The 20,707-nt window shown below is 43.5% G+C and overlaps 3 protein-coding genes across 3 annotated transcripts in view; 2 read left to right on the plus strand and 1 right to left on the minus strand.

Moving 5' to 3' along the window:
- Positions 1 to 6,059, plus strand: part of skib (SKI proto-oncogene b) — a 47,729-nt gene extending 41,670 nt beyond the window's left edge. Inside the window, exons 2-7 of the mRNA XM_088422758.1 lie at positions 433 to 546; positions 750 to 853; positions 997 to 1,166; positions 2,344 to 2,624; positions 2,709 to 2,939; positions 4,400 to 6,059. Of these exons, the coding sequence (XP_088278884.1) occupies positions 433 to 546; positions 750 to 853; positions 997 to 1,166; positions 2,344 to 2,624; positions 2,709 to 2,939; positions 4,400 to 4,567 (1,068 nt within the window). The 3' untranslated portion in view covers positions 4,568 to 6,059. The remainder of the gene's footprint in view (positions 1 to 432; positions 547 to 749; positions 854 to 996; positions 1,167 to 2,343; positions 2,625 to 2,708; positions 2,940 to 4,399) is intronic.
- Positions 6,060 to 7,327: 1,268 nt separating this feature from the next.
- On the plus strand, positions 7,328 to 14,556 carry plch2b (phospholipase C, eta 2b). The gene is made up of 20 exons (XM_088422760.1): positions 7,328 to 7,843; positions 8,816 to 8,962; positions 9,073 to 9,316; positions 9,402 to 9,531; positions 9,653 to 9,823; positions 10,083 to 10,176; positions 10,255 to 10,458; positions 10,590 to 10,710; positions 10,777 to 10,948; positions 11,114 to 11,224; positions 11,300 to 11,383; positions 11,497 to 11,597; positions 11,663 to 11,751; positions 11,827 to 12,012; positions 12,092 to 12,199; positions 12,267 to 12,391; positions 12,480 to 12,564; positions 12,687 to 12,833; positions 12,911 to 12,984; positions 13,046 to 14,556. The coding sequence occupies exons 1-20, from the start codon at positions 7,561 to 7,563 to the stop codon at positions 14,084 to 14,086; spliced, it is 3,717 nt and encodes a 1,238-aa protein (XP_088278886.1). The 5' UTR covers positions 7,328 to 7,560; the 3' UTR covers positions 14,087 to 14,556.
- Positions 14,557 to 14,791: 235 nt separating this feature from the next.
- On the minus strand, positions 14,792 to 19,439 carry grik6 (glutamate receptor, ionotropic, kainate 6). The gene is made up of 10 exons (XM_088422759.1): positions 19,324 to 19,439; positions 19,167 to 19,251; positions 17,574 to 17,605; positions 17,316 to 17,495; positions 17,024 to 17,247; positions 16,590 to 16,687; positions 16,283 to 16,500; positions 15,784 to 16,003; positions 15,384 to 15,628; positions 14,792 to 15,092 (listed from the first exon to the last, which is right to left on the minus strand). The coding sequence occupies exons 2-10, from the start codon at positions 19,225 to 19,227 to the stop codon at positions 14,982 to 14,984; spliced, it is 1,389 nt and encodes a 462-aa protein (XP_088278885.1). The 5' UTR covers positions 19,228 to 19,251; positions 19,324 to 19,439; the 3' UTR covers positions 14,792 to 14,981.
- Between the last annotated feature and the right edge of the window lie 1,268 nt (positions 19,440 to 20,707).

Here is a 20,707-nt window from a genome sequence, read left to right on the forward strand (position 1 = left end):
GTTATTCAGAGCGCCGGCACGGTGGATGCGTGGTTAGCGCACCTGCCTTACAGTTTAGAGGTTTCTGCTCGGGAATTTGCCTGCGGCCTCTCTGTGTGGAGTTTGCATGTATTCCAACTTGCCTTTAAAAACATGCATGTTAGCTTCTAAACCGTCAACGTGGGTGGGAATTCTACTTTGATTGAGAAACGTGAAAAGAGAGAAAAACCTTCGCAATGTAATTGTCCCAAAAGGTCAAGAAATTCAAGCTTCGTGTTGAAAATGGCAAAACCGTGAACTGAAAATCATCGCAGCTCATAAAACATCTTCCGCGTCATAAAGCTGAGTGAGAAAATATCAAGGTGCTTGGATTTTTTAGGGATCACATCTGCGCTTGTGTTTTTGCGTGTGAAACCGCCGCCATGTAACGCCAACTTTTCTCTTCCCCCGCAGTCGCCGAGCCCCGTCACAGCCAAGCGGCCCAAACTGGAAAAATTGCAATCTCCATCAGCTGAAGGCGAACGCAAGGTCGAGTGGCTGCAGTCGTTGTCCAAGTCCAGGCACAAGGTTGGGAAACTGGCTGTGAAGTGTGCAATAAACGCAAACCCAAAAGGGGCGATGCGCAAGTTCCTATTTGAAGTCTCGACGTGATCGTCAGCGCATAATAATAACGTTAAAAGTTATTAAATTGAGCGCGTCAGTCACGGCGAATTTGAATGCTCGGATACTTCTTCTTCACGGTGACTCAGGCTTACCGTTTCGGTTTCCAGGATCTGAAACAAGTCCAGCTCAAGCAGAGACCTTCGGCGTTCCGACCCTGGTCTCCAAAAGGGTTGGATCGGGAGAAGCCAGCGGCTCAGTGCGAACCGCAGAGGTGAGTCGTCGGGATTGTCGTTGAAATGACAGCGGACATTATTTCAATCGGGAGAGGGCAAAACTTCTATTCCCCATAAGTATTACGGCGCTCTTCAGTATGTGAAGATTTGGGTCTCATGGTTATCTCCATCTCAACTGCAGGTCGACTTTAAAGAGTCAGGAGACTTCGGTGCATCCCGGGGACAGCCGCGCTCCTGGCAGGGGGACCCCAAACATCCAAGAAGTGCAAAATGGCGACGCCCAGCCCGCACCACCCCATCCGGGCGACATGGACACCGATGGAGAAATTGATGTGGATGACTGTGATGATCGTATGTACTTTCTCTCGTCTGAACTTGGGAATATTGTACTCTAAAAGAATGAAAAATTGTCAAGTATTTACTGTTAAAATTGTTGAACACTGGAAAGGAGTGGGAAGCAGGAAGTGGTTCACGTGAGCAATGTGCAATGGCACCACCAAGTGGTTAATAGTAGTAGTACATCCTCAAAGTACAGAACAGTATTGTCTTTTTGCGTTGATTATTTTAAGTTACTTACAAATGTCTGTCAACCAGTTTAGGGTGCACCCCACATACTGGGATAGGCACCAGAGCAAGCAAGCGACCCTAGTGAGGATAAACAGCTTTAGCAAATGAATGGATAATTCATGTGTTTTCGTTTTTTATTTTGTAATAAATATGATAACTTCATAAATAAAATACCATGTAAATAACAATTATTTGATTGCTTGTAACAAAAATATCGCAAATATAACATTTAGCATTTAAAAAAAATACTACAAACTTTATTAGATGTAATGTATTCCTACAAAATAACTGCTTAAAATACATTATTAAAAGATCTGAAAATTTTTACAATACTTTACTTTAGCAATGAATACGAAATTTCTAATGAAAAATAACTGCAGGAAGCTTTTCAATAAATACTACAAAATATATAACAAAATTATTACCAAAAATATTTTTAATTATTATGAATTTATTTTTAACAAACTGCTGCAAAATTTCTGATAAAATGTTACAAGATGAATCATTACCAGATTATTGTAAAAAAAAAAAAAAAGATATTATGAAACTATTGCAAATAATAATATAATGCTACAAAAAAAATATTAATTGACTGGATTTTTTAATTTAAATATTATTATTTTACTGCATTTTTTCACGGCTAAATGTATTCAATGTATTAAAAACTACTACAAGATTTTTTAAGTAGAACAAACTTTCTTTTAAAAATACTGTACTCTGAAATTTAAATGTATAATAAAAATGACAAAAGATTACAAAATCCAACAAAATTTGAGATGAAAAAACTGCAAACTATTTTGTAATCAAATCTGTACTAAATAGACTATCCCAAATACGACAAAAATCCTAAATTACAAAAAAAGCTACAAAATTATTCAAAATGACTGCAGCCTTTGTCGTGAATTTCAAAGCAAGCAGTTACGTAACGTAAGCTTTTATTTTCCTTTTCTGTTTTTTGCAGGTCCATTGCCAGCATCCTCCCTGGCCTCGCCCCCCTCGGCCTGCAGCAGCATCCCTCAAACCCTAACCCCGCAGACCGGAGGCACCTCCCCACCCCGAGAGGCGCCCACCTGGCTTTCGGGGCCCGTCTGCCCCGAGATGGACGCTCTGAGACAGACGCTCTATGCTGGCGTGGACACCAAAGAGGCTCGAGAGAAATTCCTGCAGGAGGTGGTGAAGATGAGGCTGAAGCAAGAGGAGAAGCTGGCGGCCGCCGTGCAGGCCAAACGCAATCTTCAGCAGGTAGCAACCTTAAACGCCATTCGTATTTGAGAATCGCCGCCGTTCGAGACGTTCAATCGCGAGCGATCGGCGTTTTTGCGGCAGGAGTTGGAGTTTGTGAGGGTGGCCAAGAAAGGCCGCCTCCGCGAGGCCGTGGAGGCCAAGAGGAACCTGCGCAAGGAGATTGAGCGCCTCCGTGCGGACTGGGAGAGGAAGACCAGGGAGGCGGAGGAGGCGTGCGGCCGACTGAAGAAGGAACTGGAGCACGAAAGGCAGCGGCGAGGCTGCGACAAAGGATGCGAGGCCGAGCGGCTCCGTGTCAAGTACTCCGCCCAGGTGAGCTTCCCCAGGATGCCGAACGCGCCCAGTCCGAGCTCGGGTGTCCACCGAAGCTCATAAACCCAAAACCTAACCTGTGACCGGTGAAAATCCGCTAAGGCACTTACAAACCTTTCACAAAGGCGGACTAGGCCTAATGTTAGATAGATCATAGACAAGCGTTGAAGAAGGGCCGCGGCGCTGTGGGAGTGGTCACAGCTGCCTTCAATCGTGGCCAGTAGAAATGACCTCTTCCCTTTCCTTTAAATGTGGTCTAGTAGACGCGCACATTACACACTTGAAATGGCAGAAACACATCTGCCCTGATCAAATTCACCAAATCAGCATTAGACGAGCTGCCAGCTGGATTGAAATATGATCTGAGCAGGCATAACGTTAGAGCAACTTTCTGCCACCAAATTGTCGCCCGCACTGCATCTGTATGTTCATCCTCTTGAAGTGGAAGAATCTTAAGGACCAATAATTACTGTCTCTTTACAGCTGTGGATTTTTGAATTGTTGACCTCTTCGTGTGCTTTGGGACAATTTAAATTTAAAGGTTTTTTTTTTTAACTTGACTGGTATGGTAGATCTGTAGCTAGAAAGCAAGATTAAACCCTCCATGTTCCTGCCACGCCATGAAGAAAGGATGCACCATTCAAATGTTGTCCTCCTTAAAATGAGCAAGCTGGAGTTTCTTTTGTCGTAATGAAAGATTCATCTTATGAAGGTGCAGTCTGCTTATTGTCTAAACCAGCCGTTCTCAACCTTTTTCAATGACGTACCCTCGTGTGAAATATTTTTTCAGGCTTAGTACTCCCTATTTTTGGATTAATAGGAAAAAAAAAGACTTAAAACTGAGTGCTGTGCCATCCATGTCTAATTTATTACATTTTGGAGCTACGTTTGTCGTTGGATCCCTCAGCCTATTTTATTCCGCATCTCTAAAAGATAGATTGTGTAAAATCATCTCTTTTATTTCAAGCTCCTCTGTCGCAAACGTTCTTCCCTATAACAATGCACTTATAAAAACGTAACCAAATAAAGGCATGCAGTGGAATCACCATTGCAAAAATGAGCAATAAGTTACTTCATGTTCTAATTAGTTTGCTCTTAATTTGAAAAAGAGTGTGTACACCCCAGCATTAAATTGAATTAAAAGTATGCAATTTGATTTGCTGATACCTGCAAAAACCCTGTTTAAAACCCGCGAAGAGCGGCAAAAGTCTCCATTGGGCAGATTGGCAACCGGGCCGCAGCCGTCGATTTCGTGCTGCCGCATGACGCTTTCACACCGCGCGAGTGCAATGCGAAAAGGCCTTCATGCAAGGGTGGGCAAACCTTTGTGCTTTTAAAACGGGGAAAAGGGACAGTCCAAAAAAACAAAGTCAAATAAACAAACACATTGAGAACTATTTGTTTAGCAAAGCTAGAAACCCCGCTCGAGTTTGACCTTATCTCTTCACGCCCGTCGCCAGATCGACGAGCTGCACGCTCAGCTCCAGCAGGCCGAGGAGGACCGCGAGCAGCTGCGACGGGAGTTGCAGCGGGAACGGGAGGCGCGGCAGAGCCTGGAGGACGCGGTCCGAGACTTGCGGTCCCAGCTGGCGGCGCAGGACATGACGCCCCGTGCAACTCCGTCCTAAGGCGGAGCCGAAAAAAGACACGTTCGAAAGAAGAGTACTTTTCCGTACTGTACGTATGATGAATCCATAGGATGGTGCGTTTTGGAGGAAATTGAAACTGGATGAGGAAGCATGATGTCCATCAGTGACTGTTTTTGCTATAAGCTATTTGGAAAGAGGCCACGTCACACTTACTACTTGAAGATGAAGGGAATGGTCACCCAGTCAACAATGGTGCCACAAAAGTATTGGTACACTCCATGGTGTCGCTGCAGACCACTGGACCCAAGAGACACCTGTTTACCACTATTCACTTTTAATATCAGCTTGCTTTTTTTTTTTTTTAATATAAATATACACCGGTATATAAATATACATATATGAATATTACTGTGTAGAGGATGTACTTTAAAAGATATACAGTATTGCTTGTTTATTCCATAGGCAAGAAAATCAGTCACATACTGACATGTGTACACATTTAAACCCGAAGTATTGGATGCTTTTTATATATATATATATATATATATATATATATATATATATATATATATATATATATATATATATATATATATATATATATATGGCTTATTTTAATATCTTTACATTTGTACTTTTTAAAAAAAAGAATGCTCTCCTATCAGCAATTACGCTCTTCTAAAAGATACAAAAAAAAGAGAAATAGCAATTTTTGTTTTCTTTGGAATGCGGTACCTCTTTGTTTTTTGTATTTAGTACTGTAATTACCTTTATATGGCTCGTTTGAAAGCATTTGTTTCGGGGCTCTTCAAATCAACAAATGGCGTTTATATGAACAGCATTTCTACATCTTTAAAATGCAAAAGGAGCATCTATTTTTTTACCTTAGAAAAAAGTAATTGCACTTTTTCAACAACCCTACATTACAACCCCTGTTATGACATGATGCAGACAAGTTCAAATGAAAACACTCCTTCCCTCAGTATGCTCTGATGTATATATATGACAATATTGTAAATAAGATTTTGTTGCTTGCTCCTGAATTTTGATTTGTTTGCTTTTACTTGAAACCAAAAAGAGACTATATTTGGATTTTAAAGACGCCTAGTATGAACCAACGGGGCATTTAACTCGCTTTTGAATTAAAACCATCAAAGTAAGTTCTCTTTGATTGTTTATTTGAGAAAAGTAGAATATATATAAAAGATATATATTGACGCCACTGACCAAAAAACTGAAACACGATTGAAATGTCTGTGCACCTGCCACTCAGTTTTAGAGTAGAAACCAGGCCTTCTTTTGGTGTTCTTGACTAGTTTAGACAAGAAACATGTGTATGTCTTTTCAACTTAATCATCATGTTACTCAGTATTTCTTGGGTACAGTGTTATATAGCACTCGCAGTTTTTCTTACTGTAGCTCATGCTTGTAGTTTTGGTTTGGATGTAGGCTTTCACCTGTTTTCTTTGTTGTTTTTTTTTGCTCATTGGAAAATGTTTATAGTCCCAATTAAAATTCAAAGTCAATCAAAGTGCTTTTACGAGTGTGTTCTTATCTTTGTGTCGGAATGATGATGCACAAAGAGGAGTGGCAGCCCGAAATACTAACTTCACACAGCTGCTAAAAAAAAGGCTTCAAGTTGATCAATGGCACTCCCTATCGAACGTTACTGTCAATTTAAACATAAAACAAAGAGAATTACTAACGCATACTGTACTTTTGTTTGAAGAAAAAAAGTTGCGCTTAAATGCTTACAATCCAAAACATCAATCACAAAAACAAAAGATGTTTCATTCTTTATATAGTATCGCATTGTATAATTTCGATATTAACCAGTTATTATGAAATGCAATATCACGGAGCGCTTAACCCGCGCACACACACACACACACACACACACAGCACTTTCAGATCGCTGAGTTGTGACCATCTGTTTTATACTGCCCCCAGGTGGCTAAAACGTGCACGCGAGAAGACGCCGCAATAAAACGGGTAAATGGACTTTCACTTATATAGCGCTTTTCTGCCTTTGGTACTCAAACGCGTCAAATGCTATTTCATTCTTTGTACTCTATTTATTCACGTCAATGCATTTTATAAAATACATTAAAAATAGCGAAGAAATGAATAGAGGCGGGAACTCCCTTTTAGCAATGCAGATAGCACATCTGATTTGTGTGGCCATGAACCGTAGCAAAATTTAGTATCAAATGTCACAATAAAGGTAACAAAATTGCTTTCCTTTTATTTCGTTTTTATCTCGCTGAGACTGTGACACGGAAGTGGACTGTTACTATTGGGTACGATGCCGATTTAAGCCTTCTGCACTGTTACATATTTACTTAGAAAGTCCATGGTTTATAGTTGTTAAAAGATTCTCCTCAAATCTTACGCTGTTGACCCATTCAAAACGTTCCAATAGATCGTCATTCATAATTTTAAACTGTTTCACCTATTCCCATTTTCGAAAATCTCGAATTTTCAAGATAAATAAATATTCAGCAATTGACCCTCCAACATTTTATTCAGTTCAGTTCAGTCATGGAATCACATCCTTTTTTGTTTGTTTGTTTAATTCTTATCATGGCACTGTAAAGCTCTTCTTTTTTTTCCATTTGTGCATAACAAATCTGGCGTGCTTAGTTAATACTTGTGAAATAAAACATTTCTTGTAATCGGGCCAGATTGGAAAAAGAAATAAAACTACTGCTGCAGAAAATTCTAACTCACTTCCTGGACTCATAATCATTTCTTCATAACTCAGAGAACGCTATGGAGTGATTATTTGCTCCTCCTTCCAAACGGTCGCGTGAAAATCCCTCCATGAAAGCAAGACTGGAGCCTCACTTCAGGATTAGCGCTGGAGGGAGATTTACAGGCGCTCGGTCACATGCGGCGCTCTCCGTCCCTACCGGCAACAATGCCTGCGCGACCTGAGGCTGCCTTCTACATCGGAGGATTTAGATGAACCGGTGCGATGAGGACATGCGTGTAGGACGTCAACTTTGCAGAGAAGAGTGGCGGCAGGGCCCATGGGACGGGAAAGTTGGACACAAATGTCCACTTCAGGGATGAAGGCCTCTCCGGGGATGAGCGGCAGCCCACCGCCGCCAGCCTCTCTCTCCCCAAGAACGAGCTCCTTCCAGGATGGAGGCTCTCCTAAGATGCCTCCCAACCCTCCAAATTCCCCCGCCATGTCCATCATGAGCTCCCCACGTCTGTGGCAAAAGGCCTCCATTTCCAGACTGGCGGAGGAGTTCTTCTGGATTGGTGGGAGTGTGGTTGCTCAGCCCAAATGGAGGCTGGGCCAATTTGGTAAGGCTTTTTCATTTTTTTCCAACTTCCTGTGGAGACTATGTAGAAAATTGATTTGATATGGAACACGCACATTTGGGATTTCTCATAGCGGAGAGACTGGGACATTTGTGGGCATTAGCGTAGACCTGGGAGGTGGCCCTTGAGTCAATAATGGGCATATGGACTGGAGACAATCCTTTGGGATTAGCCAGGCTGCGTCACATGTAGTTTTCAGATTACAAACTTGTAGGGTCACCTGATCTCAGCGTGCGCGCACGCACACATACACGCACATCCACATACAGGCACGTGCAGAGACATTTTTGCATGCTCAAGCCCCAAAAAGGGGGCCCGATGCCAAAATCGTTCGTACAATTAAGAAAACACACGTGAACCAACATTATTTAGGTATTTATTTCTATTCTACAGCCCGTAAATCCCGTGAAAAAAAAATAGGCATTGCAACAGTTGTCAAAAATAACCCAATTATGGGTCAAAAGTTGACCATCTCAATATTTGGGTCAATTTGACCCAATTTTCTGCGTTACCGTATTTTGTCCAAAACAAGCCGATTTTTTTAGATCGTTTGTACAAAACCATCCATTATTGGGGTTGTTACACACTAAACAACTCAGAAAGCTGGGTCAAACTGACCCAAATCTCGGCCTAGTCCTTTTTTTAACCTATAATTGGGCTATTTTTGACCCATTTGTGTTTAGTTGTGTCAGGTTGTGCGCACGATGTGAAATAAATTGTACCCTATCTTAGTACAGTGCCTCATTTAATAGGAAAGGGAATAAATACAGGTTAAAAAAAATAAGCTTTCTAAATTCTGTTTACACATCATCAAATTGAAATATACATGGTATATAAATATATTTATACTGCATTTCCTCAAAGCCTCACCTTGTACACGCATACTGAGCACTTTTTTATGCATTGTCATGATAAAATTGTGATTTTTTTTTTTTATGGGTTGCTTACCCACAGTTGAGAGGTGCATGTGTACGATGCAACAAGGGACACAGATGATAAAGCTGAAGGGAAAGAAGAAGGGTCTCCAGCGCTTCTATTACTTGGATGAGCACCGCTCGTGCATCCGCTGGCGTCCTTCCAGGAAACAAGACAAAGCCAAAAGTAAGATATTTCATTTTTTTCTCTCAAGGAAGTCAAGGTAGACGAAACAACTGCTACCATGGGTTTGCTCCCTCGAGACGCATACGCAGCAGAACTTTGTCTTGTTCCAGTTACAATCGACTCCATCCACGAGGTGCGCGAGGGAAAAAAGTCGGAGGTTTTCCGGAGGTGCGCCGACAACCGCTTCGACCCAAATTGCTGCTTCAGCATTTACTACGGCGAGCGCGTCAAGTCCCTGGACCTGGTCAGCTCCAATGGCGAGGAGGCTCGCACTTGGATCACCGGACTCAAATACCTCATGGCCGGCATCAGTGACGAGGACAGCTTGGCTCGGAGGCAGCGCACCCGAGATCAATATCCTTTCATGTTGCCAGATGAGGAAAAGGACTCACGGATTGATTGAATCACTGCCAACGTATTCCTTCACTTCAGTTCTCACGTGGCTTCAGCAGACGTTCTCCGAAGCAGATAAGAACGGAGATGGCACCCTGAGCATCGGAGAAGTCCACCAGCTGCTTCACAAGCTCAACGTGAATTTACCGAAGCAGAAAGTCCGTGAGATGTTTCAAGTAAGACCTCAAACAAAATTCGTATTCAAGTATGATGTAATATTGAACCACAATGGGTTTTCGCCACATTCCACTTCATGAAGAGATAAGGTTGTGCATTGTTCTCCGCATCATTTTGCAGGAGGCGGACACAGACGAGAACCAGGGATCTTTGGGATTCGAGGAGTTCTGTTCCTTCTACAAGATGATCTCCACGCGGCGAGATCTCTACCTCATCATGATTTCTTACAGCAACCAAAAAGAAGTCATGGACCTGCACGACCTCGCCCGCTTCCTGGAGAACGAGCAGAAGGTAGACATGTTGAAAAGTTGCAGTGACACCTTTTTACCACAATGGCGATTTTGAAAGCATTCAATTAGATTCGCTACCTGCAGAAACCATCTCACAGTCCCTTCAAGTGCCTTCACGTGCCCCCAGTGGTTCACTATCCTGCCAAAATAGACATTGTTGAATCATAAATACTTTGTATGAACTCATGAATTCCACATACAGACTTTGAGGGCTAACACTTTTGAATTAAACAATGAAACAATTCATGTTTGGTCGGCAGATGCGAGGTCTAGCCAGAGAACACCTGATGGAAATTGTAGCCAAGTTTGAGCCGTGTCCCGACAACCTCCAGCGTCTCGTCCTGGGAATAGATGGTACGAGCGCGACGCCAACCGCACCCGCCCGTAAAGAAAAAAGCAGCGGATATCCGTTCTGATCTTCCCGCCGTCCAGGTTTCACCAATTACATGCGAAGTCCCGGCGGTGACATCTTCAATCCAGACCACAATCAGGTGAACCAAGACATGACGCAACCGCTGTGCAACTACTTCATCGCCACGTCGCACAACACCTACCTGACCGGAGACCAGCTCTTGTCTCAGTCCAGCGTGGAGATGTACGCTTATGTTCTCCAGGCCGGCTGTCGTTGCGTAGAAGGTGAATTCAATGTTGTGCTTCGTCAAGAGAGCATTCTCTTAGATTTCTTTAAGTACGGTAGTTGAATCTGTGTACTGCTATCTTATCAGAGCAAGTACGGAGCACTTTTGCGAACTTTTGTTCTTCTGCAGTGGACTGCTGGGACGGGCCAGACGGCGAGCCCATTATTCACCACGGCTACACCTTGACGTCCAAAATCCTTTTCAAAGACGTCATCGAAACGATCAACAAATACGCCTTCACCAAATCACAGTACGTGCTCGTCGTTACAAGGGTAACGCCACCGTTTCAAAAATGACTTCTTCATCGTCTCTGCAGGTACCCGGTAATTTTGTCCATAGAGAACCACTGCACTGTGCCTCAGCAGAAGAAGATGGCGGAATATCTGAAGGAAGTGCTTCAGGAGAAGCTCGACCTGTCGAATGTCAATACGCACGAATGCAAAAAGCTGCCTTCCCCGGAAATCCTCAAGGGAAAAATATTAGTCAAGGTGAGGATACTAGGATACTAGGATATCATAATCAGGTAGATTTTGGAACCCGTCAGTGACTTGACCTATCTGATCGTGCTAAAGTAACAGTGAAAATGTGGAAAAAAATATTTCTAGATCCTCGTCTGTATACAGAATCAACAAAAGTCCCTTGCGGTATTTCAGGGGAAGAAGCTTCCTGCGAACTTGGACCCGAATGCAGAGGAAGGAGACGTGTCCGATGAAGACACCGGAGACGAGGAAGAGGACGAGGGCGATGAAGAGGAAGCGTCACAGGCAAAATAATATGTGACATTAAACAAAGTTTCACTGGAAGAAGCCTGTGTTGATCATACAAAACCACTCTTGCAGGAGGAATACAGCAGTCTAGCCGCCAGACAGCCGAAGAAGAAAAGGCGCTTGGGAAGATCCATCATGAGGAGCTTCAAACGCAAGGTTTCTTGGTTCGGACGTCTTGAACATGCAACATTAAAGACAAACTGCACATTGCGGCTGGGCGGAATGGAGCAAAGATCCATTTTCAACTGCAACATATGATGTTGTTGCAGAGGAAAAAAAGAATGAGAGTGAGGAGTAAGGTCAGGTCTGACGGAGAGTCCGACTACAGCAGCAGCAGCAGGGACAGGGCGCAAATTGTTTATCACCCCAAGTAAGGCTTTTCCATGGTACGTTACCTTAAGCGTCACTAGTTTCGAATCAAAACTCTGGTTTCAGGAAGAGGAAGACGATGAGGCTGTCCCGCGCCCTGTCGGACCTTGTCAAGTACACAAAATCCGTCCGAGTGCACGACATAGAAACGCAAGGTACCCTTTTGATTTGAAGATCTGGAAATGGGAAGCAAAGTTTGTAAAGGGTTGTTTCGTTTTGTTTTTTTGAAGCCTTTACAAACAGTTGGCAGGTCTCGTCACTCAATGAAACCGTCATGAACCAGATCGTGCTGCTGAAACCCGGTCCGCTGGTGCGCTTCAACCAGCGCCAACTGCTGAGGGTCTATCCGTCCAACTACCGGGTGGACTCCAGCAATTTCAACCCGCAACCTTACTGGAACTCAGGATGTCACATGGGTAAAACTACATCAATTCATTTCATTCTATGAATATACGGTCAAGACGTGGATTTGAGACCGGATACGTTGCATTCCAGTTGCAATGAACTATCAAACAGAAGGCCGCATGCTTGAACTCAACAGAGCCAAGTTCTCAAGCAACGCAAACTGCGGATACATTCTGAAGCCCAAAATCATGCGTAAAGGTATGCGTGTGCTTAGGATCTCCTGCATGAACCGACACATTCGAAAAGTGCGATTGTTGTTTCGTAGGTGCCTTTAACCCCAACGTGGAGGATCCGCTTCCAGGACAGAAGAAGATTCAGTTCGTCCTGAAGATCATCAGTGGACAGCAGCTTCCCAAACCTAAAGACTCCATGTTTGGGGACAGAGGAGAGGTCAGAGGTTACAACATTGCACAGCATAGAGTAAATGCGAGAAAAACAAAAGATATTACCAATTTGATTTTGTCTGTCCTTCTTCCAGATCATTGATCCCTTTGTGGAGGTCGAGATCATAGGTCTACCCGTTGACTGCACAAAGCAGCAGACCAGGGTGGTGGATGATAATGGTACGGTAAAAGTCGAAAGTTTGGAAACGCCTTCAAATGACTCTTAAAAATCGGTCTTGAGACCAAGACCCATTTCGAGATCTACAACCCAAACATGAACCCTGCATTTTTATGTCCCTCAGGTTTTAACCCCATGTGGGAGGAGACTCTTGTCTTCCACATTCTAATGCCCCAGATTGCTCTGGTGCGCTTCCAAGTCTGGGATCACGATCCTATTGGGCGAGATTTTATTGGCCAGAGGACGATAGCTTTCACCAGCATGATGCCGGGTGAGAGACACAGACTGGCTGTGATCATGTAAGTCGTCACTAACGGTAAAGAGTAAGATCTCTGTGCAAACTTGCAGGATATCGACACGTGTACCTGGAAGGAATGGCGGAGTCGTCCATCTTTGTTCACGTTGCTATCATCGACGGCAAGGTGAGCTCCTCGCAAAGATAGAAATGTTGGACTTTTCATTCATGCTGCGATTGTGTCGTAGGTAAAGCCAGCAAATGCTGTGCAAGCAGCCAGAAAACAAATCCAAAAAGCAGCCCAGAAGCATATGAAGGGACCCCATAAGCAGCCATCGCTCGACTCGTCCGTGCAGTCCTCAGAAGACTGGCCCCCTCCATACTTTCGCAAGGACGCCGACTCCTTTTCCCAGGACAGCAGGAATGGAGAAATGTCCCCTCTGGTGCAGGGGCCCGCCACCAGGGCCGCCATGCACCAAGGGATCATGAGTGAACCCGTGAGACGAGCTCACAGAGTGAAAATTCATGACCCGAGAAGAGGGATCTTCAGCAAGATGTCCTCCACAGATTCAAACCCTGTGCCCACATTGATGCTTCAAGACAGCTTTGATCTGGACAGCCCTTCACGTCCCAACAGTCCTACGGAGGACAGACTGAAGGCCCCTCCAGATAACTTTGGTGAAACTGTGTCTGAAGCTGCTGTGTTGCAGACGGTTCACACATTAGGGCCAGGAGAGCCTGAACGGCCTGTGGTGGTCCAAGCCGATGCAGTGACTGTCCCAGAACAACCGGAGGAACCGCCACCCGCAGTCCCTCACTCCATAACGCAACATCCCTTCCAATCAGAAGCCACATTCGTACCTCTTATTCCGCCGCCGTCCCCAGCTCGGGTCAGAAGGACTTTGGAGGCCCCGGCCACGCCCAGACCCTCCACCCCGATACGAACAAAAGTCCGCTCGCGCAGCTGTCCTCGAAAACCCAACGCCTCCCCCGCCACTCCCATGGTGAACCGCAAGCCTGATGCTCACTGGCAGACCTGGCGAGTCCAGAACACGGGAAAGGAGAGCGGGCGACAGGCGGGGGCCGTACCCAACGGTCTATGCTTGTCCGACAGCTCATCCAGCAGCGGGGGGAGCTCGGACACCTTGGAGGAGGAAGACGTCCCCGTTGCGGCAGGTGCAGAGCAGTACGTCGGCACGCTGCAGAGGGAGATGAAGGCGCTTTTTGATGAAAAGCTGAGAGCCATCCGAAGCAAATCGCCAATTTTGTTTGACGCTCAGGATTTGTGAACACGTTCGGGCCAGAGGTACGTTGACTTACAAGTTTCACATGTTGTTGTTTAACCAGGCTTGTAATTGTAAATGCTCTTACAGTGAACCTCAACATATTTGCAGGACAGCATTTGTAAAGTTTTGGATCCTTTCTTATTTGTTGAAAAACTCCTGCCAAAGCCATGTCTCGTGTAAAAATACGCTTCTGGCACCACTTGGTACCATCTCAGTGCAAGGCACAGATTGTAAACTGAGAGGAGGAGCCTCATTTAGATCAGATCAGAGCTTTGCTGCCATCTTATAGCTTTGACTGGCAATTTTTGTGCGGGCATAACAGAGTAACAGATTTTCACTATTTCCAGCGAATAGTGGCCGTTCATTTTGTCATCAATTCTTTTTTGCAATGGAATTGAGTAAAATTACTGTTCCAGCACCCCCACCTGAAATAAATGTTTTGTTTTTTAAATAAAAATTGTAGTTCTATGCAAGTACGTATTCTTTTTTGTGTTTCTGTAAACCAAACAAACGTCTGTATGTCTGCACATGGGCATTACAGCACACTTATTGCTTCATTTTTGTTCAACCCCAAATTATTCAAACCGAAACATAACGCTCACTCAAACATCAAATATTGACAAGATAACAGGACAACTCAAAAATGTGATATTTACAAAGCACTCTATTCTTGTTTACGCGTGCCCAGTCAAAACCAACAAAAATGAATGAGATGAAGGTATTTATTATCTGTATTGCTCACACTATCATGCAAAGTTGGCTTTTAGTTTAGTTCAAAGTTAGTTGTTAGTTGTTTGAGTATTTTTATTATTACCGAGCTACTTTTATAGATGTAAGTGGTTTTTAGGAGAGTTATAGGCCATCAAAAGGGCCATTTGTCAGAGGGTTAAGACCGCTTCTATGGCTTTTCTGTTTCTTTATGAACGGGCTCTTGAGCCTGCTTTGCTACACTGTTGTTCTTCCTGAAACGCAAGCGAAGCTCTTCCGTCAGCACCCGCCAGAAGGATTTCTGTGGGCGGGATGTATTGAAGCAAAAAAAAAATTAATTATGTGGATATTTTGCGTTGCATTTATAACTATGAGTTTGTAAATGAGACGTAGTCTTTAATCCAGGGGTGTCCAAAATTCACTCAGCCAACCTAAAATCCTGAAAAATTCCCAATACTTGATTTATCAAATGAAAAAATTCAATGATTTTTAGGTGGTCTAGCACTCTTCCATTTTACTATAAAGTTTGGACACCCCTTGCTTCAATCAGACTACGTGAAAAAATGAGAAACAACTGCTGACGTTATCATACCTTCTGCTCCGCCGCAACGCTGCGACTTCTGGAGGCGAGCTCAAGGATGGCCAGCAGTGTTCCGAGCATCAGGCCAAACGCAAGGACCACAAACATTCCCTTGAGACTGTGCGGTTGCGCAGCTGCTGCCTTACCCTTGTCCTCAATGCAGCTGCTGGCCCACCATTTGCTCTGTAGATAAGCCAGCTCGCCGGCCTCGCTCAGCTGCAGAATGGCCACACTCAGGTTCTGTATGATTGGAGATCCTTGGTAAAGAAAAAAAAAGAAAAAATCACGGCAAGTTCCATGATCAACACGCCATTTACTACTAAAGTCCAGTTTTTAAATACTGCTCTTGATAGAAGGCAGCAACATACATTTTAAAACGGAAAGTTAAATTGAGCGAATTAGAGCACTTTACCAAGTGCGGCGGCGACGCTGTATCCTCTCATGCCGACCACCTCATGCGCTCGAACCAAGTCACAGTGGCGTGCCACTGCCAGGTCCAGCGATACTGATTCCCCGATGAATGCAAAGTTGCCTTCCTTTGCGCGTCGGATGCCTTCGTCCATGGATGGTACCAGACTTTTGCTTCTTTCCATGTGCTCGTAGATCCTGCGATACACCGGGTTGGCAGAATTCTGTGCGAGGAAAATCGAGACTGTTAAACATGTGACGACACATATTCATACGTTGGGAGTCACCTCCATATGAACATTAACAATCTGATAATGGTGAAAAATCTCCGCATGCTTTTTTATAACTGAATATTGTCCTCACTGAATAATATTTCAAATTTGCGCAAAATTCCGGAAGTTAAGCGTTGCAGAAAATCTGGCCGGCGCGGATGCCGCCAAGTCAGCCCGAGTAAGCGGAGTCAACCTCAGAGCGAGTGGAGGACGATCAGCATTCTTGCATACCTTGAAAAAGGCCAGCGTGGAAGAAGCGCTCAGGCACCCGTATTGGATCACATCCTGATTGGCCAAGTCCTCGAAGCCTTTCACACTCAGCTGGGTGGACTCGGGGCTTTTAGATGAGCTGAGGTTGGAGAAATAACAAGCCAGGATCACCACAGCAAAGAGCCACCAGCTGCAGCTGACGACACGTCCTGAGAGAGCGCGGGGATGCGGAGCGGCACCTGGCGGCACAATGCAAATAACTGTGTGCTGTCCTATTATTTGGAAAAAAAAAAAAAAAAAACTCATGATGACGCACTGCGCTCATTACCTTGTAGCGTTAGCGCGCCAGCAGCGTACCACATGCTGTGAGCAAGGCTGAACGTGCTCTGCTCGCTTTGAGGTTGACTCCATTCACTTGGGCTGACTCTGAAATTAGGAAAAAAATAAATAAATATAAATGTCCTTGCAAATATTCATCAGCAAGCAAGCTCACTCTATTCACACATCCTATTGTTTTATCTTATTGAGAACCTCTGCTCATCCCGCCCCTTTTTTGGATCTGACAGCACACCAGGATGGCAAACCAGGAGCAGCACGATGACCATTGAAATAAAGTAAAAATGTGGTCAAAATCATTTCATTCTTCATGTTTTTACTGTCTAAGCACACGTTACATTTAAAAAAAAAAAGTTCATTTTCTAGACTAAGATGTGACATCAAACATGCATACTGCATGACCCAGCAGAATATTTCATCACCAACCTGGCCACCATAAAGATGCAGGCAGCAGTTCCCAGGTAGGCAACGAGAATACCAAGCCAGGTCTCAGCTGAAAAGGGAGTGAGGAAATCAAAGAGGCCCATCCCCTCGGAGATGTCCTTCCTTAGCAGGATGCTTATTCCCGTCTGCATGAAGGGCTTGGTCATGCCTACCGCCTTCTCCCGAGCCGCGGTGAGGGTCAGCGGTGCGATTGCCAAGTCGGCTTCCTGCGGGAAGCCTTGAATATCAAACTCATTCATGACAGCTGATGACATTCCTTGGGCCATTAACTTACCCCTCGCACCACTTCGCCAACCATCCCGTTCCAGTGTCCGTTTTCATCCTGTCTGCCGTATGAGGCGTCCCTCACCAGATGGATTTTGTACTTGAAGTCCAGCTTTTTGGCTACTTCAGAGAGCAGGTCCATGCAGAAGCCTTCCAGTTGGGAGCCTTTAGACATCGTGTAAGGCTCTTGCTAAAACATGTGGAAAGATTTGTACGTTAAAATCTAAGTTGTATGCAATGTGAAGAATGAAAGAAATAAAAGTGTTACCAGGATTGTTGTAATCCTCAACTCAGATTGCACTGATGAAAGAGGAGACACAAAATATTATAATCATTCAATTTAATACAGTACTGTGATGACAATATTTTCTCATTTTTAGGGGTTTATTTATTGTTTTGTTTATTTTGTTTGTTTATTATGTCAGACATCGAAGTGAAGCCTATAGCTGACCACACAGGGTTTACTCTTGAAATTCCAATTTCTTACAAAAACTAACAGGATATCCAAACTTGCTTCTCCTCACTGCTCTTTCAACTGCTCATGTGTGATCTTCACTCAGACAACGCCCTCAATGACAATAACAACAAAAAAGTACTGTTTTCAACCGACTGGCCAGGCAATCCGTCAATCAAGTCACGGGGACTCCTACAAGACACGCGACCATCGACCAATGCGGGCAGGAGTTGTAATACACTCTCGCCCGGGATTTGTAATCCACTATGTAATGTACTATTTAATACACAAATACAGCGGGTTGTGCAACCATACATTAGCTACTGCTGGGCTAGCCCAGATTTTTTTTTTTTTTAAAAAGTGCGACAACAAGACAAAATACTGCCCGTGTTTTCCTGGCCCCTGTCGTTCCAAAGTGTAGCACAATCAAAGCATCCTTTGTGTATTTGAGGTGAACACTCAGACAGCACAAATATCTCCTTCCTGCGTTGTGACCACTCTGGCTCCTTGTTTAGGGCGCACTCTTCAATCCACAGCAGCGTGTCCATTCAAAGTGTGTCAGTGTCATGGCACTGGGACATCAGAAGCCAGTCAAAAGAGTATTAAAAGCGCCATTTTGGGCCAAGGCTCTCCTGGATCTTCCCTTTCAAAACGATGACACTTATACAGGCACTTCCAACCCCATGTCACTGAGAAACACAGACCCTTTGTGTGCCCCCTTCCAGGCTTCCACATTGATGATTTATGACTATTTTTGTATCAAATGTCAACTGTTTTTGTTCTTTCTCAGCAGTTGGACAGGATGTGTGGCGACACTTTTGATGAAGGGTTGGCAAATTATGCATTTATGTCACATCAGGGTAAATGCAACAGGTTGGGGAGTTTGGCAAAGGGGCAAGAAGAAATGCCATGACCTGGTGACACTTTTAAAAACACCATCATATCGTCTATATTTTCTCATATGCTTAAAAACTGTGCACTATTTTTTTTTTTTGTTTGTTAGGGGTCATCCAATAATTCACCGTCTATATTGTAGCAAAGGATCATTCTCATTTCGTAAAATGAAGCCACTCTTAACTGCTTTGAGTTAGACAGGGATTATCTAAAGTCACCAGACAATTTCAGGGACTCTATAGGCAGTGCACTCACAATCACTGCTATGAACAATTTTCATTATGTTTTAGAATGTGGCACAAAGCTGGAGTACTCTAACAAAATCCATGCTGGCATGCAAATTCCGCACAGAGTTTTGAACCAGAATCTGTCAACCGTGATGCAGATTGCTGCTACTACAACTACTCCTATAGTCCACTGTAATGTGAATCGAAAGATGTTGGAAAAAATGCAAGAACAACTGTATATGATATAAAAAATCGGGGGTTTTTACGAAATGTCCAAACGCCTTACCTGCAGTGCTTATCCCAAGGTTGAAGAGGAGCCCAAAAAAGGATAAAAAGACAAATAGCATCCTGGTGATTTTGTGTTTCCTGTCCTACAATTGAGAAAGGAAATTGACCATCACACATATAAAATTTAATTCATAACTAAACAAAGTGTAGCCTACCTTAATGGGATGTCGTCAACAGTGCACCTTACAACTGGTGAAGGAGGTCGGATCACAGACAAACTGAAGTGAGCCAAAATGTGAAAGAGTTCAATGAGATGACTGCCAAATTGGAGATGACAACCAGCAGTGACGCTTGGTTGATGGGAGGAGATTGCGAAAGGAATGTGAAGACATTTTAAAGAGGACGGCGTATTGCAAAACTGGCCTTTTAATTAGTTTGAAAACACTTTGTTTGCTGGATTGCCTGCCCACAAGTTTGAAATGAAACAAACAGGTAAATAATCATACTGTATGTGTGTATTCCTACAAATTTGCCTGCAAACAAGCTCTTCATTGCCATCGCCAAATTGATGCTAACCTACAATGAAATACACCATTGAAGGCTAACAAAAGTAGCAATGATGTGTCAGTAGTGATAACAAGAGATGTCCAGATCTCAATCACTTGATCGGAAATTGGACCCAATCATATCATTTATCAGTTCTGAGTCAGGGAAAAAAAACATGAGGTTTTAAATAATAATAATAATTCTTATTATTATTTTACTATTACTATTGTTTTGTCCTACAAAGGAGAAAAAAATCCAGAAGTCCTCAGACATTGCAAAATGAAAAAAGTAGTTTTATGTTTGACACTACGCAACATCACAACACAGCAGGAAACAGCGGAAGTAAACACAACCAGTGGGTGAGCAATCTGCAAGTTGGGCGGAAGTAAACACAACCGGTGGGTGAGCAATCTGGAAGTAGGAAGTGCGGCAGGAAGCGAACGAGAAACTAGTGTCAATCAAAAATGGTAATGTTAAAATGATGATACTGTAATACGGAAATATTTTCATGTGAAAAACAGAGACAGTGCAACAGCTAATTGAAATGTGTGCAAAGTGAGAATTTCATGTAGAGCTGCCATCCACACAACTAATTTGACATGCCGATTAAAAAAAACTAATGTGGAGCCTCTTTTTCAGCCTTTTTGCCCCTTTGGGACATTTGCTGCTAGACAGACCAAAGATTTTTGGAAAAAATGGAAGATGGTGTGCCTATTTTAAAGGCTGTGGAGGAAATCTACGTTAGTAGAATCCTGAAAACAAAGATCCTAAATATTGGAGTTGGTGAGTTCCTGATTTATCACAAAATTCTTGCCTTGAATATTTGATTGCTTGAAAGTCAAATGCTAGAAGCTCACTGCTTGAGTGAAGAACTCAACACAAGAACTCAACATGATAATATCCATCAACATTTAAACATGTCTTGGACCAGACATACAACACACCACAACTATTATTGTTTGTTTTCAACCGATTTCACCTTTGATTTTTATTTTCTAACTATCCTGAGCAATAGTTATTGCAGATGTAACAGTTAGTGTATAGTGCACACGT

Source organism: Hippichthys cyanospilos, chromosome 9 (genome assembly GCF_059441005.1).
Source record: "Hippichthys cyanospilos isolate Australia breed blue-spotted pipefish chromosome 9, RoL_Hcya_1.0, whole genome shotgun sequence".
NCBI classification, from domain to species: Eukaryota; Metazoa; Chordata; class Actinopteri; order Syngnathiformes; family Syngnathidae; genus Hippichthys; species Hippichthys cyanospilos.

Bases quoted from the DNA above. Each gene is read 5' to 3' on its own strand.
- plch2b (XM_088422760.1), top strand. From the start codon at position 7,561: ATGGGACGGGAAAGTTGGACACAAATGTCCACTTCAGGGATGAAGGCC. The intron at 10,459-10,589 runs GTGAATTCAATG...GTTCTTCTGCAG, and splicing joins CGGCTGTCGTTGCGTAGAAG to TGGACTGCTGGGACGGGCCA. The intron at 12,392-12,479 runs GTCAGAGGTTAC...TCCTTCTTCCAG, and splicing joins TGTTTGGGGACAGAGGAGAG to ATCATTGATCCCTTTGTGGA.
- grik6 (XM_088422759.1), bottom strand. From the start codon at position 19,227: ATGCTATTTGTCTTTTTATCCTTTTTTGGGCTCCTCTTCAACCTTGGG. The intron at 17,496-17,573 runs GTAACACTTTTA...CACATGTTTTAG, and splicing joins TGAGGATTACAACAATCCTG to CAAGAGCCTTACACGATGTC. The intron at 16,688-17,023 runs GTTGGTGATGAA...TCCTAATTTCAG, and splicing joins TGCATCTTTATGGTGGCCAG to AGTCAGCCCAAGTGAATGGA.